The sequence below is a fragment of the Myxine glutinosa genome, chromosome 3 (genome assembly GCF_964187855.1).
Source record: "Myxine glutinosa chromosome 3, kmMyxGlut1.1, whole genome shotgun sequence".
NCBI lineage: Eukaryota > Metazoa > Chordata > Myxini > Myxiniformes > Myxinidae > Myxine > Myxine glutinosa.
The window spans coordinates 195,007,439-195,025,219 of record NC_136263.1 but is presented as its reverse complement, the minus strand read 5'-3'; the positions used below and the strand labels follow the sequence as shown (position 1 = coordinate 195,025,219).

At 48.5% G+C, this 17,781-nt stretch overlaps 1 protein-coding gene across 11 annotated transcripts in view; it reads right to left on the bottom strand.

Annotated features, from left to right (window-relative positions):
* The window catches only part of TRMT11 (tRNA methyltransferase 11), a 75,113-nt gene that overhangs the window by 17,570 nt on the left and 39,762 nt on the right, over nucleotides 1-17,781 (bottom strand). For all 11 annotated transcript variants that reach the window (XM_078774936.1, XM_078774935.1, XM_078774930.1 and 8 more), the window contains exons 8-10: nucleotides 4,028-4,108; nucleotides 3,727-3,891; nucleotides 1,394-1,457 (exon numbers count right to left, since the gene is read on the bottom strand). In XM_078774936.1, coding sequence (XP_078631062.1) covers nucleotides 1,394-1,457; nucleotides 3,727-3,891; nucleotides 4,028-4,108 — 310 coding nt within the window. The remainder of the gene's footprint in view (nucleotides 1-1,393; nucleotides 1,458-3,726; nucleotides 3,892-4,027; nucleotides 4,109-17,781) is intronic.

Below are 17,781 nucleotides of genomic sequence, written 5' to 3'. Positions count from 1 at the left end.
GAATAAGCGCGGCCATAGCCGCAAGTGAATAACCGCCACGCCAAAGTCCGCTCCCTACCCTTCGCCACATGATAACCCGCTCCGTTTAGACGACACGCGGTGAGCTCCTGCCTTCTCCTCCTTCCATCTCCAAAGGACGTGCCGGGGACCGGGGGAGAACTGCACGAGAGCTATCCCTGGGCGAGCTGGTGAACATCGTCCCGCCATCTGCAATCGCCGTGTGAGTGTGTGTGCGAGACGGGCCCGTGTCTTTTGGTATTGAGTAAGACTGTTTTTAAGGATTTGCTCTGTGTCTCTGCTCTTGAATCATTGTGTATAGTGTAAATAAACCTGTTCTTCCTTTCCAATTCGATCGCCTTTGTGATTTCGCCATTGACTAAGCGTGGTACGAATAAGATCGCTCCAATCGGGTCTAGTATTAATAATAGCGCGAATCACGTGTACGCAAACCGCTCGGCGTACCATCGACACACGTGGTTCATGCGGGGCTTGTCTCCTCGCTTCAGGGCAGCGCGAGTATTTAGGTAATAGCGAATTTGGTCCTAATACCCTATTTCGCGCTGTCCGGAAGGGACGTCATAGGTCCCGGGTCACGCCAGGCCAGTCAAAGACAAGGGGACTAATCCCCCCTTGGTAAGGGGAGAAGGTAAGGGGAGAAGGCAGATCCGCAACAATATTTACACTCCTCAAAATTATTTTTCTTTGGGAATACTAGGGCATGCCCGTACTATATATATATCTAAAATTATATCCCCCCCCTCTATTTACATGAAATGGTTTGGTCCAAAGCGAACGGCTTGCGAGTACGGTGACAATCCCCCCCCTCTATTTACATGAAATGGTTTGGTCCAAAGCGAACGGCTTGCGAGTACGGTGACAATCCCCCCCCCTCTATTTACATGAAATGGTTTGGTCCAAAGCGAACGGCTTGCGGAGTTTGGTAAAGAAATCGCCATAGCGTGCACAAACGCGCAGGAAAGCGAAAGAATCGCAAATTAGTTTTAATTAGTTTTAAAACATAGTTTAACGCCAACATAGTTTGCCAACGTGAAATAAATGAATACGCTCTCAAATGTGCCGTCCGAGGCAGAGTCTGTTCGGCACGTTCGGCACACGTGATAGCTCGCTGCTCTCTGATTGGTTGAATCGTTTTTTGGACATAGCTCGGTAACTACTTGTCCAATTAATATGAAACCTTGAAAAGGCACATCCTCGGGTCCCCAGCAATATACCTGGCAAGTTTAAAGTATATCGGACCCGTGGTTGTCGAGAAACAGCGGTCACAGACAAACAAACACACAGAGATTACTGGAATTATAGATAGATGTGAGGGAGGGGTTACTTTGTGTGGTTGATAGGGTTTATTTCATTTCATTGAACAAAAGCAACATACGCATCAGGCATTCGTCCTTTCCTGGGCCGTGTCCTTCTCGTGGCCTCTCGGACTCCATATGGAGCTGCAAATGCAGGAGAAACACCAAAGCGTTCATTTTTATTAATGAGCAGATGAAATAACTCCACACCAATTGAAAAAAAACCGTTCCATATTCTAACTAATGGTATTTATCGAATATTTACCCTGTGCAGTAAACTTGGTGTGAGCCAACTCTTCTGTTTTTGAAGTTATTTTCATTGATCCAATATGGCTGCCAGACCACATGAGCGATTACATCATAAATTTATATTCTCTAATATAATTGTTGTGTAGATCAGGCTCAATAAATTTTAAACTGATCAGCCTGAGCATTGCCCTGTCGAATTATGACGTCATAATTACGGCACCAATGACATCATCGTTAACAACACCTATTCCTCAAATGGAGTAGTTGACAATGAGCCACGTTTCAATTTTTTGCATTGTTATTTTTCGGAGATAGAGATGCAACGTTTTTCTATTTTTCCAAGATGACACCTGTACCACGTGACCTATGACATCATAATTAGCATTAAAAAATTCTACAGGAGGAGGCGCTCCTGTGGTGAAAATTTTGCATCCATCAGACCAAAAGTTGCAGAGAAAAAAAAATTCATACTGATTGGATGAAGCGTTATACTTGTCGAATTATGACATAAAGAAGGTACCGATCATATCATCATTAACATATCTTATTCCCTATTGGGGAGTACTTGACATACCTACACCATGTATTTAAAAAAAAGAAAAAAAAACCTAAAAAATTATAAAGTTTCGAAATAAAATTACATATTTCAAAATTAAAAAAGGAATACAAAAATTCTACATAAAAATAATTTATGTATTTGAAGTTTTAAAATAGCATTCAAAATATAATTCAAACCCGCAAAATAAAAATGGAATCCTAAAATTCAAAACTTTCGATAAAGAAAATAATTTCAAAATCAAATTATGAAATTATATTACCCAAATAACAGAGCACGGTTAAGTTTTTAAATTATATTGTGGTTTTTAAATTATATTTTTAAGTTTTTAAATTATATGTTGAAGTTTTAAAATTAAATTATTCAATTTTTAAATTATATTTTCAAGTTTTTAGCCACGTCGCAGACGCTGCTCATAGAGTGCCCTCTGCTGTTGTTAGCCGCGTCGCAGACGCTGCTCATAGAGTGCCCTCTGCTGTTGTTCTTGTTCTTGTTCTTCTTCTTCTTGTTCTTGTTGTTCTTGCAGAGAAGACAAAACCTCAAAGCTCCACCCATTCTGGGAACCATAGCTCCACCCATTGTGGGAGAGGCTTCATATAAACAAATATCCACCATTTTATTAACTCGCATAGCTTTGAGGCCTGTTTTGTAGGCCCGTGGTGTCTTGCTCTCTCACACAGTTTTCTTTCAAATCAAATTCGATATATCATTTCATTTTTCACAGTCGCTAACATAGTTTTTTTTAAATCGCGGCATGGTCAGTCATACACCGCCCGAAATAAGAGACGGGAAAATGCCGAGATATATATATTTTGTTTAAATCGCGGCATGGTCAGTCATACACCGCCTGAAATAACAGACGGGAAAATGCCGAGATATATTAAAAATTCGTCCATTTGATGACAATCGTCACGATGAAATATTTAATTTATACGTCATCACAATAATGTGGAGAGAGGAGCATAGCTTCGTTCACGTGTCGCCACACACGGGAAATTGCCGAGATATATATATATTTTAAATCGCGGCATGGTCAGTCATACACCGCCTGAAATAACAGACGGGAAAATGCCGAGATATATTAAAAATTCGTCGCCACACACGGGAAATTGCCGAGATATATTTTCACTTTGCACAAAAATAACATCAAGTAATCGAATCAATAGGAATGTCCTGTGCCTATAACATCGACGTTATAGGCACAGCTGCATCTAGGCATTGTGTAACATCGACGAGGCTTTTGTTTTAATTAAAACTTTTTGTACTTGTTAAATTATATTTTGAAAAATGTAAATTATATTTTTAAATTTTTAAATTATATTTTGAAGATTTGAGTAATGTGTTGTTCTTGCAGGATTTTGTGCAGATTATTTGGGTTTATAATGTAAGTGTTTCCTTTTAATTCTTGTGAAGATTGAAAATTATTTTCTCTGAAGAAGTTCAGATAAAAACATGAAGTTCAGATAAAAACAAGGTTCAGGGTTCTTATTAATTATGTAGATTTAATTTTTTTTTTAAACAACAACTATATAAATAAACAAGGTGGGGCATGACGGAGGACAATGAGGTTTGTACTATGTTAACTTGCCCACAAATGAGCAAACTTACGGTCCGTAATGATGGCATTAAAGAGTGGACCTTCTCGCCAGGGTGGGCGAGAAGCGTCCCCCACAAACACATCCAAGTAACGATCCTGGAGACCATACTGGCACAAGTTGGACTTGATGCTCTCATCTGGGCCACGCCATACTTGGTTCCTGCGGCTGGCTTTGCCTGGTTGATGAACAGAGATGAGTGACAGCACAAGCTACTCTACAGCTGGAGGTCACCAAACGGACACAAGTTATGGTGACAATCTAAAAAGCAGGAAGCAACCGCCGTGTGATGGAGGGAGTGAATCGTGACCTACCGATGCCGTGGATCGTATTGTAGTCTATGTCACCTCCGGTGACATATGCTCCGTAATGTGCAGAAGCCACAAGCAGACTCCCTATGGAGAAATGAGAATCGCGATAACGACAGCACCTTTTCTTAACAACGCCTTCAAATAGAGACAGTCACAACTCAAAGGTGGAACAAAAAGTACACCTGAACATTACGGGGTAAATGGCCGTGCCAAATACAAAGTGCGATGCATTGTGAAAAACCAAAGATTCCAAACCACATTCTCATTCAAACGCAGGCCACCATGCACCACAAGAAAGGGTGAAATTATTTACTTTTGATATGCAAAGAAGTATGACATCATTCCAGGTAATGATGGTCATCACGAGTGGAAAGATTGTGCTTTTCTTTTGCAAAGCACAATCCATTGTCCCCCACGATGCACCAGTTATCTTTGTGTGTCATGGATGTGATCAATTAATGGCCATATCCTGGAATATTGAACCCGTCAAAACGTCAATGGACAGCGCCCTCTGTGATGCAACGTCATGCCCGGGAAGCACCAATCCGACTGTTTGTAGTCGGGTCGGGAATAAAAACCAGACGAGACAGCTGAAAGGAGTGTGTGCTACGCTTGCACCACCCTCTAGTGTCTGTTATGGTACAGCGTGACCTTAACTCCTGTGTGCGTCTCTGATTCGATGCGGAAACAAATTGGTTGTTATACATATATATGACTGTGTAATGTTTGTGTAGGTGAGATGTTTATGTTTAAAGATGAGTGCGTAAAAAGGTAACAAGTCATAATGTTGCAGTTGAACTTTAACCCATGTAGAAAGATCTCCAGGGTTCGAGAAATTTCCAGTTACTTCTGGATAAAGAATTGTCTAACAGATACGAGCAGTTTGTCGAGGCAGCAACCTTTGTGAATTTTGGTCTCTCGCCGAAGACAACAACAAACACAACATGCATTTTAAGGCCATTTTCCCTGCTAGAGCGGGGGTTAGCCTAAATGAAGGTTAGCCTAAAATTAGGTTAGCCTAAATAAAGGTTAGCCTTAAATATCTCGCCGAAGATATTATATAAATGGCAATGAGGGCAGACGATTGGTGAGATGCGTGAGAGCAGCCAATCTCGAGTTGCTTTGTTGCATGCCATATCAGAGTTAAGAGTTGCTGCTTTTGAATGAAGACTTTGGAATAAACTCAAGTTTGGAGTTCACCCGCCTACAGGTTTTGGATTGATCAAAGAGGGAACCTCAGGATTATGCGTCAATATAATTATAATAAGGGGAAAACAAAGAGCTGACACTCTAGGTCCGCAACGTTTATGGTGGTATGAGGAATAGATCTGTGCAATATGAAAGTTAAATCTTGAACGGTTTTTGAAATATCACATACACAAGCCACGTTACCCAGATGGTTGCCATGGCATCAGAATTCAGCCAATCACAACCATGATTTAATCAAGTTGAGATGTCATGAGGAATAGATATCTGGAAAATGAAAGCTAAATGTTCAACGTTTTTTTGAAATAGCACGTGCACAGGCCAAGTCATCAGCACAGGCGTGCACAGATCATCTCGCGAGATCTTTGTCGGCGAGGTCACGTCTTTTCGAAGCTGTCCATGCGCTCACGCTTTCGAAGCTAAGTAATTTTTTCACAATTGTGTTTTTGTCAAGACTGTATCTATCTTTCGGTGTGTGTACCTATAGCGTGTCTTTAGGAAAATTTTCGGTGTTAGTTTTTCGTACATGTATACACAATCGTCGGTTAATTCGTGTCGCGTATTCTGAGGCCTAGTACTAGTACTAGTAGGTTTAGGCTACCGTCTCCGACCTTGTGGTTTTGTTTTCTCTCAGCGGTTCGTCGAATGCGCTGCAATTACTTTCGTTCTCTGTTTCGTCCCAGTCGTTCACCCCATACTTCCTTGTTTAATATTGTTACGGATCTCTACGTCGGCCTTTCCCTTTAAGAAGGGGGGATTAATCCCCTTGCGTATGACTGACCTGACGTGAGTCCTGAAGTTGCACAAGCTCCCTCCGGAGAGGCAGGTGCGCAACCTCGTTCGCGACCGCGGACAGATGTTAATTGCCGAGCGGTTTAGCAACCGCGGCACGAACCATTAGCAGAGACTAACCCGATCCTGAACGTTGGCCAAAATCGCGCCACAGGTTTTCAATGGGGAAATCACAAAGACGACCGGACGAGCATGAAGAAGAAGAACGAAGGTAGGAAATACAAATATAATTTATTACCAATATTTACACCATCAAAAGAACCACGGAGAAGGAAAGATAATAAAATAAAGACAGAAAGAATGGAAGGACCAGAAGACACAGTGCAATTACTAGCTTATACTATGCAGTCTTACTTAACCCCAGGACAAGCCACACAAAACAGACGACAATCAGACTCACACGAATGGGGAATGAAGGCAGGAACGAATGGCGGGAAGGAGAGGAAGGTTCAACTGGAACCGGAGCACTGTCGGGCCGGGAGTGAGCAGCCGCCGCCCCTTCTCGATCGGTTTCGCACGGCGGCGTTCCTTCGCGGCCACGGTCGAAACTGCCGTCAAAGCTCAAAGCTGCGGTGGTTAAAGCTGCGGCGGTTCAAGCTGCGGCGGTTCAAAGCTCATGCGTGCTTCTCTCTCCCTCAAGCATCTCCTTCCTCAACTCGTCTCAGGTGCGTCGCGTGCTCTCCAAGGACTCATCTCTGGTGGGGGCGTCCCGCCGCGGGTTATATAGGCCACACCCTCGAACCTTCGCGAACCTCCCCGATCGCTCTCTCTCCGCCCTCTCAAGCCAAACCCCTCGTGCTTGGTTGGTCGGCAAGGGCTCTCCTGGCTCCACCCTCTGATGACGAGGTGGAGACACGCCTTTCTTCTCTGAGGTACAGCACATGGCAATGGCGGCAAATGCAGAAAACCGCCCAATGCAGTTGGCAATGGAGGCTTTGCAGAAACCCGCCCAATGCAGTTGGCAATGGAGGCTTTGGGATATGGAAGGGAACTATCTTATGTCATCTGATGCAATGCAGTGTCAACTAGTGGGAACAGAGCCTTAAACTACATAGAATAAGGAGATAACTATTTAGAAGGATATATGATTTGCTACGTGCATGTATATGGATTAACTAGGAGGACGACCTTTGACCTTTACACTACGGAGGGTGATATTTACAACAAGGTTCATGACACTTACAACAATAAAAAAAACACAGGATTCTCAAATCCGCAACACTGCACCCTCATCCTCTAGGCACGTACTCGGGCCTATAAAACTTTAACTTTAGTGTGACACGTAGGTGTAGTTCCCTCTACATTTAACCTGACCCTGAGTGTGACAGTTTTAAACCACAAATAAGTATGTCCCCCTGCTGCATTGCACCCTGCCTAACAGATTTACGCCCACAGCTAACCGAATTGCGGAATTGTCTTCAAACGAAACATGAACGGTGGGGAGCATTATTTACAAATGACGCTAATTGTATTTACACAACGCAACCCAGGACCTGCGATTGTTCCTTTTGGGGGGGGGGGGGGGGGGAAGACAGCCTGCGCTGCATCGACGCACCAGCACCAATAACGAGCACCATAAAGCCCCATACAGCACCATAAATGCACCAGTCAGTGCACAGTCACCAGTTCATAATAAAAATAAACAAACCCTGCTGGTGATCCTGCTCTTCGGCTCCCTCTGCTGGCCAATGTTCTTCCAGATGTTGTCTTTCTTCATGTTCTTCTTGCTGGCGACCTATTTGGACATAATAATAACAAGCACAGAACGTGTCCATTGTGTTTTTTTATTTAGGGCCCACAGGGGCCGACTAGGGGTGGTTCACCTGTATGCCACGTTACCGAGGTCCGCCAGCAAGATCTCGGGCCATCATGGCCGGTTCCAGCAGAGGGGCCATGCCCCAATCCGTGGGGTCCATAAGTGGTGCTCAGCCACAGACATGTGGTCCATAAGTGGTGCATCGATGCAGGCAGCTGTGGTTGCAAGAGTTTGGGCACACAATGGCGGACTCCCGCACGCTCCCCTCGGTGCCCAGAGAGCACGATCCATGGGCCGGGGAAGGAAGACAGAGAGGGCAGGTTAGCGAGGGGTAAGGTCACAAGGGTACACATCAATGAAGGCAATGCAAGGTGAGGTGCGCCTGGAGACCGAGCGGAGAAAAGCTCGTCCCTATCGTACGTCACCCCCCCCCCCCCCCTGTTACCTACTCGACCCTTGCCCTTACCCCATATTTACAACAATCTACACATTTACAAATCCGTCACTACGTCTCGTCCTCCCTTTATTTCCCCTAATACCAAATTCGTCACCACAATCCCTATTTCGAACCAAATTTGCCATCATCAATTCATCATCAATCCTCATAAGGAGGGAGAGATGGAACAACAAAGCACAATGTCACACCCATGTCATGATGCGTCTCACATTCCAAACATTTGAACAAAAATAATAAAAACATGGCATGGTGTGGCGTTCTGTCACCTCAGGTGAGTGGATGTAGATGGTGCAAGGAGATTCCAATCCTATCTACCTTCTAAATGACATTAACACACTTTACACTACCCGGGGTCTTTCCCTGCCAATCCATTGGCAATCTTACTCTATGCGGTTTTAAGAACCAAATTCCCATTGACCAAACCGTGGTGCTTCATCAATTTGGGGTCTCACTCCCCCGATTCAACTCCCTGTGCCCTTGCACAATTTCAGGACTGGGTCATGTGGCTCTCCCAGCAGGTCTACCCACCTGCACACCTCCACCACTGCAGTTGCCTCCGAGCTTACCTGCTCCTTAACCTAACCTATCTACCTGGGGAAGGCCCTCTGGCGCTCTCCCCACTCGGTGCCCTCTGGCACTGGGCTACCCGGATCCGTCCTCCGGATCCTCGGGCCCCATCCACAACTCTACTGGCTCCCAGAGCCCACCTGCGGCCTCACCTGGCCGACATCCTAACAGTGGCGGAGTGCTCAACCAACTACACACACTAACAGGCCACACGCCCAGCCATTTCCACGTCACTAATGCACCCATCCAAACACCATTCTTCCACCACGCACCACAGATGCCAATATCCAACCACAATTTACCTACTCCCTCTACCTAACTCTTAAACTACCCTCCCCGGGTATTCGTGATGGGGTCCATCCTCCCCATCCACTGCCTTCGCACCATCCACTCCATACTCCATATATTCCATACCATTTATTCCATACAACCATGCTCACCTGTATTTGCACACCTGTGCAATCACTCCTACACCTGGTGCTTCCTGCACCCTCCTTCCTCCCAGGACCATTTGGTCAACACAACACACAATCACCATTACTCACTCGTACACTGCTCCATACACCTGTTCACTTGCACACCTGTGCAATCACACCTGGTGCCACCTGCACCCTCCTTCCTCCCAGGCTTCTTCAATCATTCCATACAATGCACAACCACAATCGTTGCTCATGCACTGCTCCATACACTTCCAATCCTCAAACACACGGCATCATCTGAACTGACTACTCCCCTCTGAAACTCGCGCTTCCCCGTCGCCCCTTTAAACTATTGCGCTCCCTCGTTGTTATAATCCAACTACCCTCTCTATGTCCCTACTACCTGTCCAATGTCGCTACTTAAATCTTCAGTTACCTATGGTCAATCTCGAGGTCCCTATACATTATCCAAACCCTCCCTCGGCGAGCTTACACTGCCATAAACCCCATAGCTATTGCTCATGTGCCCCCTCGGCTATGTGAGGGATGGCAGAGTTGCCATCCCACCACATCGGGCATCTTCTACTATCAATTTTGCTCATCCAATTCCAGTCAATCATAAATTTGCCAATCACTGCCAATCATTCTACCAATCAGTTGCCAATCAAATTTTTTGCCAATCACAAATTTTGCTTTTCCAATTTGCTACTGCTACCACCCTCACACGTCTACTCACTTGAGCCTCTCGGTGCGCCAATTCATTTCCAAAGCTCGGCTTCGCAAAGCCGAGCAATGAATGCGGGTGGTTCGTTGCCGGCGGTTGGGTCCGTCCGGCATTCGGTGCAGGGAAGGGGATTCGCTCAGGCCGAGATCCCAAGGTCCACCTCGGCGCGGAGCCTTTCGGTCTCCCGCCTGATGACCCGATCTCGCCCTGCCGGAACGCCTCAACCACAAGGGGTCGCCGTGCCGACCCTTCCTACCGGGCCGCCCGCTCCGCTGAGCACGGACGCGACCGTTCAGAGCACGGCCCTGGGTGGATCCCGCACGGCGGTTCTTTCGAAACCGCCGTGGTTACGATCCCCGCTGGTTCCCGCTGCACACAAAGCCCGGCACGAACCGCGGGCTCGCTTCGGCTAAAAGTCGATCTAGCTGCTAACCCGGTTAACGTCGATGCTTCACCTGCAGGTTCACACGCATACGCGACCCCTTTCACACTCACCGAGCTCGGCGCTCCAACGCCGCCCGTACACCCCGCGTACTTCGTTATTGCACTTGTTCTTGTTCCGCTTACAGACTTCGTTACACACCCGACCACCGCACACCTTGGCACACACTCATCGTTCGCACACCTCATCAACACACCTCCTCGCGCCCACTCCTCGGTCACATCCTCTGTGACAACAACGGGTGCGTACTCTTCCGTACACCCAATCACGTGCTTCATTACCAACTCAAGCGTGCATTCCCACACACGCTCGACCATACCAGGTGTGCATCCTTCCATTCCAGGTGTACATTCTCTCTCACCTGCAACAACCAACTCGTGCTCCGTGTCACTGTCACGACTCTCACCACAACACTCGGTCGCACATTCACCCTTACTCTCGACAGCGCACTCTGTAATCATGCACTCCTCTGTTACACACCTTTTTCGCGCATCCTCTTGCGCACACTCTCCCGTTACGTCCTCCGTAACACTCACCACAGGTGTGCACTCTTTCGTTACATCCCCGGTAACACTCCCCATCACGCGCTTCCATGTGCCCCCCCGCACACGCGCCACGACCAACTCACTCTCGACAGCACACTCATTCCTCGGCGCGCACTTTTTCCTCACACACCCCATAGTCGGACATCCTCACACACCTCCTCCTTCACACTCGGTACCTGTCGCACACTTCACCAGCGGCCTCTCACGAACACCCGGGTCTAAACCAACACCCAAGCCGACTGAATCTCCCCTCACACCATATACATTTCCGAGTATATCGCCACTCACCTCGGCACCTCGTCGTCGCTCCTCTTCCGCCACCTGCAAACTCTTTATTTGGTTAGTAAGCACATAATCATGATTTGAGCACAGACCTTGCACATATTCCATCACTTCCTCCTTTATCTCTCTCTTAGTTTCCCTCCGTCTCTTCTTAATTTCACTCACCCCCTCTTCCACATCCTCTAATTTTTTCTTCACCTCTTTCATTTCCCGGTGCGCCCCCTCAATTTCGTCCTCTAAGGCCACCTTGACCGTTTATATGTGCGTCCTCACCTCCCGTTCTTTCGTCTCCATTGCTTCTGTCACCCCGTCCAACCTCTTCGTCAACCCCTCATGTACCATCTGACATTCCTTCTTCATCGCTACCAGTTCCTTTTTTATGTCTTTCTGCGTCGCCTTTAACCCCCCGATTATCGCAGTGTTCTTCTCCACTTGATCCACTAATTCCTTCTGTCCCACCATCAGCTGCTCTACTCCCCTCGTCAGATCCTCTATGCCCCCCTGTAACCTAGCCGTACTATTTCTCACCTCTTTCTCCATACGCTCCTCATCTCGCTTTACCTCCTCGCGTACCCCCGCGACCTCTTCGCCCACACCCCGTCTGATCTCCTCCCCAATTTCTCCCATCTCTTTGGTAGATGCTACCCTCATCTGCTCCAAATCATTTCTCTGGGCATCCAAATTAGTTTCCAACCCGATTTTCACCTCTTCTATCTGATCTCCCATTTGTTTAATTTCCCGGGCGGATTGTTCCCCTATTTCCCTCAATTTGCCTTCCATGGTGTTTTCGAACCCCGTTAACCCATTCTTCACCCCTTTCATCCCGTTGTCTAACCCCTCAAATTTATTGTCTAAACCCTCAAATTTGTTGTCTAAACCCCCAAATTTGGCTTCTAGCCCCCCAATTTTGCCGTCGAGCCCCCCGATTTTGCAGTCGAGCCCCCCGATTTTATTGTCGAGCCGCCCGATTTTAATGCCCATATCATTCCTCAAATTGTTTAACCCATCTTCCATCTGGCCACCCATTTCTCTTCGCTCTCGGGTGGATTTATCACTTTGGGCATCCATTTTTGCCATCATTTGAATCATAAAGACTCGCATGTACTCTGGCATCTCGGGCTCGGCTGCCGCAACCGCGTGCGAAGCGCCGCCATTTTGTGCACCTGATACCCCCAAAACCACATCTTCATTGCTCTCCTCCTCCATTTCCCCCTTGTGGTCCTGGGTTAACCCTAACCCCTCTTCTAATTCCCCCACCGGCATCCGGTCGCCTTGACCATCCATGGCACGATTTTAAATTGAGGATGTGAAATAAAATTGTGGGCCACTCGTAATTTGAGCGCGCTAAGCGCGCTTCAGGTCCGGATCCCACTCCTGGCACCAATTGTTACGGATCTCTACGTCGGCCTTTCGCTTTAAGAAGGGGGGATTAATCCCCTTGCGTATGACTGACCTGACGTGAGTCCTGAAGTTGCACAAGCTCCCTCCGGAGAGGCAGGTGCGCAACCTCGTTCGCGCCCGCACACAGATGTTAATTGCCGAGCGGTTTAGCAACCGCGGCACGAACCATTAGCAGAGACTAACCCGATCCTGAACGTTGGCCAAAATCGCGCCACAGGTTTTCAATGGGGAAATCACAAAGACGACCGGACGAGCATGAAGAAGAAGAACGAAGGTAGGAAATACAAATATAATTTATTACCAATATTTACACCATCAAAAGAACCAAGGAGAAGGAAAGATAAATAAAATAAAGACAGAAAGAATGGAAGGACCAGAAGACACAGTGCAATTACTAGCTTATACTATGCAGTCTTACTTAACCCCAGGACAAGACACACAAAACAGACGACAATCAGACTCACACGAATGGGGAATGAAGGCAGGAACGAATGGCGGGAAGGAGAGGAAGGTTCAACTGGAACCGGAGCACGGTCGGGCCGGGAGTGAGCAGCCGCCGCCCCTTCTCAATTGGTTTCGCACGGCGGCGTTCCTTCGCGGCCACGGTCGAAACTGCCGGCAAAGCTCAAAGCTGCGGTGGTTAAAGCTGCGGCGGTTCAAGCTGCGGTGGTTCAAAGCTCATGCGTGCTTCTCTCTCCCTCAAGCATCTCCTTCCTCAACACGTCTCAGGTGCGTCGCGTGCTCTCCAAGGACTCATCTCTGGTGGGGGCGTCCCGCCGCGGGTTATATAGGCCACACCCTCGAACCTTCGCGAACCTCCCCGATCGCTCTCTCTCCGCCCTCTCAAGCCAAACCCCTCGTGCTTGGTTGGTCGGCAAGGGCTCTCCTGGCTCCACCCTCTGATGACGAGGTGGAGACACGCCTTTCTTCTCCGAGGTACAGCACATGGCAATGGCGGCAAATGCAGAAAACCGCCCAATGCAGTTGGCAATGGAGGCTTTGCAGAAACCCGCCCAATGCAGTTGGCAATGGAGGCTTTGGGATATGGAAGGGAACTATCTTATGTCATCTGATGCAATGCAGTGTCAACTAGTGGGAACAGAGCCTTAAACTACATAGAATAAGGAGATAACTATTTAGAAGGATATATGATTTGCTACGTGCATGTATATGGATTAACTAGGAGGACGACATTTGACCTTTACACTACGGAGGGTGATATTTACAACAAGGTTCATGACACTTACAACAATAAAAAAAACACAGGATTCTCAAATCCGCAACACTGCACCCTCATCCTCTAGGCACGTACTCGGGCCTATAAAACTTTAACTTTAGTGTGACACGTAGGTGTAGTTCCCTCTACATTTAACCTGACCCTGAGTGTGACAGTTTTAAACCACAAATAAGTATGTCCCCCTGCTGCATTGCACCCTGCCTAACAGATTTACGCCCACAGCTAACCGAATTGCGGAATTGTCTTCAAACGAAACATGAACGGTGGGGAGCATTATTTACAAATGACGCTAATTGTATTTACACAACGCAACCCAGGACCTGCGATTGTTCCTTTTGGGGGGGGGGGGGGGGGGGAAGACAGCCTGCGCTGCATCGACGCACCAGCACCAATAACGAGCACCATAAAGCCCCATACAGCACCATAAATGCACCAGTCAGTGCACAGTCACCAGTTCATAATAAAAATAAACAAACCCTGCTGGTGATCCTGCTCTTCGGCTCCCTCTGCTGGCCAATGTTCTTCCAGATGTTGTCTTTCTTCATGTTCTTCTTGCTGGCGACCTATTTGGACATAATAATAACAAGCACAGAACGTGTCCATTGTGTTTTTTTATTTAGGGCCCACAGGGGCCGACTAGGGGTGGTTCACCTGTATGCCACGTTACCGAGGTCCGCCAGCAAGATCTCGGGCCATCATGGCCGGTTCCAGCAGAGGGGCCATGCCCCAATCCGTGGGGTCCATAAGTGGTGCTCAGCCACAGACATGTGGTCCATAAGTGGTGCATCGATGCAGGCAGCTGTGGTTGCAAGAGTTTGGGCACACAATGGCGGACTCCCGCACGCTCCCCTCGGTGCCCAGAGAGCACGATCCATGGGCCGGGGAAGGAAGACAGAGAGGGCAGGTTAGCGAGGGGTAAGGTCACAAGGGTACACATCAATGAAGGCAATGCAAGGTGAGGTGCGCCTGGAGACCGAGCGGAGAAAAGCTCGTCCCTATCGTACGTCACCCCCCCCCCCCCTGTTACCTACTCGACCCTTGCCCTTACCCCATATTTACAACAATCTACACATTTACAAATCCGTCACTACGTCTCGTCCTCCCTTTATTTCCCCTAATACCAAATTCGTCACCACAATCCCTATTTCGAACCAAATTTGCCATCATCAATTCATCATCAATCCTCATAAGGAGGGAGAGATGGAACAACAAAGCACAATGTCACACCCATGTCATGATGCGTCTCACATTCCAAACATTTGAACAAAAATAATAAAAACATGGCATGGTGTGGCGTTCTGTCACCTCAGGTGAGTGGATGTAGATGGTGCAAGGAGATTCCAATCCTATCTACCTTCTAAATGACATTAACACACTTTACACTACCCGGGGTCTTTCCCTGCCAATCCATTGGCAATCTTACTCTATGCGGTTTTAAGAACCAAATTCCCATTGACCAAACCGTGGTGCTTCATCAATTTGGGGTCTCACTCCCCCGATTCAACTCCCTGTGCCCTTGCACAATTTCAGGACTGGGTCATGTGGCTCTCCCAGCAGGTCTACCCACCTGCACACCTCCACCACTGCAGTTGCCTCCGAGCTTACCTGCTCCTTAACCTAACCTATCTACCTGGGGAAGGCCCTCTGGCGCTCTCCCCACTCGGTGCCCTCTGGCACTGGGCTACCCGGATCCGTCCTCCGGATCCTCGGGCCCCATCCACAACTCTACTGGCTCCCAGAGCCCACCTGCGGCCTCACCTGGCCGACATCCTAACAGTGGCGGAGTGCTCAACCAACTACACACACTAACAGGCCACACGCCCAGCCATTTCCACGTCACTAATGCACCCATCCAAACACCATTCTTCCACCACGCACCACAGATGCCAATATCCAACCACAATTTACCTACTCCCTCTACCTAACTCTTAAACTACCCTCCCCGGGTATTCGTGATGGGGTCCATCCTCCCCATCCACTGCCTTCGCACCATCCACTCCATACTCCATATATTCCATACCATTTATTCCATACAACCATGCTCACCTGTATTTGCACACCTGTGCAATCACTCCTACACCTGGTGCTTCCTGCACCCTCCTTCCTCCCAGGACCATTTGGTCAACACAACACACAATCACCATTACTCACTCGTACACTGCTCCATACACCTGTTCACTTGCACACCTGTGCAATCACACCTGGTGCCACCTGCACCCTCCTTCCTCCCAGGCTTCTTCAATCATTCCATACAATGCACAACCACAATCGTTGCTCATGCACTGCTCCATACACTTCCAATCCTCAAACACACGGCATCATCTGAACTGACTACTCCCCTCTGAAACTCGCGCTTCCCCGTCGCCCCTTTAAACTATTGCGCTCCCTCGTTGTTATAATCCAACTACCCTCTCTATGTCCCTACTACCTGTCCAATGTCGCTACTTAAATCTTCAGTTACCTATGGTCAATCTCGAGGTCCCTATACATTATCCAAACCCTCCCTCGGCGAGCTTACACTGCCATAAACCCCATAGCTATTGCTCATGTGCCCCCTCGGCTATGTGAGGGATGGCAGAGTTGCCATCCCACCACATCGGGCATCTTCTACTATCAATTTTGCTCATCCAATTCCAGTCAATCATAAATTTGCCAATCACTGCCAATCATTCTACCAATCAGTTGCCAATCAAATTTTTTGCCAATCACAAATTTTGCTTTTCCAATTTGCTACTGCTACCACCCTCACACGTCTACTCACTTGAGCCTCTCGGTGCGCCAATTCATTTCCAAAGCTCGGCTTCGCAAAGCCGAGCAATGAATGCGGGTGGTTCGTTGCCGGCGGTTGGGTCCGTCCGGCATTCGGTGCAGGGAAGGGGATTCGCTCAGGCCGAGATCCCAAGGTCCACCTCGGCGCGGAGCCTTTCGGTCTCCCGCCTGATGACCCGATCTCGCCCTGCCGGAACGCCTCAACCACAAGGGGTCGCCGTGCCGACCCTTCCTACCGGGCCGCCCGCTCCGCTGAGCGGAGCGGAGCACGGACGCGACCGTTCAGAGCACGGCCCTGGGTGGATCCCGCACGGCGGTTCTTTCGAAACCGCCGCGGTTACGATCCCCGCTGGTTCCCGCTGCACACAAAGCCCGGCACGAACCGCGGGCTCGCTTCGGCTAAAAGTCGATCTAGCTGCTAACCCGGTTAACGTCGATGCTTCACCTGCAGGTTCACACGCATACGCGACCCCTTTCACACTCACCGAGCTCGGCGCTCCAACGCCGCCCGTACACCCCGCGTACTTCGTTATTGCACTTGTTCTTGTTCCGCTTACAGACTTCGTTACACACCCGACCACCGCACACCTTGGCACACACTCATCGTTCGCACACCTCATCAACACACCTCCTCGCGCCCACTCCTCGGTCACATCCTCTGTGACAACAACGGGTGCGTACTCTTCCGTACACCCAATCACGTGCTTCATTACCAACTCAAGCGTGCATTCCCACACACGCTCGACCATACCAGGTGTGCATCCTTCCATTCCAGGTGTACATTCTCTCTCACCTGCAACAACCAACTCGTGCTCCGTGTCACTGTCACGACTCTCACCACAACACTCGGTCGCACATTCACCCTTACTCTCGACAGCGCACTCTGTAATCATGCACTCCTCTGTTACACACCTTTTTCGCGCATCCTCTTGCGCACACTCTCCCGTTACGTCCTCCGTAACACTCACCACAGGTGTGCACTCTTTCGTTACATCCCCGGTAACACTCCCCATCACGCGCTTCCATGTGCCCCCCCGCACACGCGCCACGACCAACTCACTCTCGACAGCACACTCATTCCTCGGCGCGCACTTTTTCCTCACACACCCCATAGTCGGACATCCTCACACACCTCCTCCTTCACACTCGGTACCTGTCGC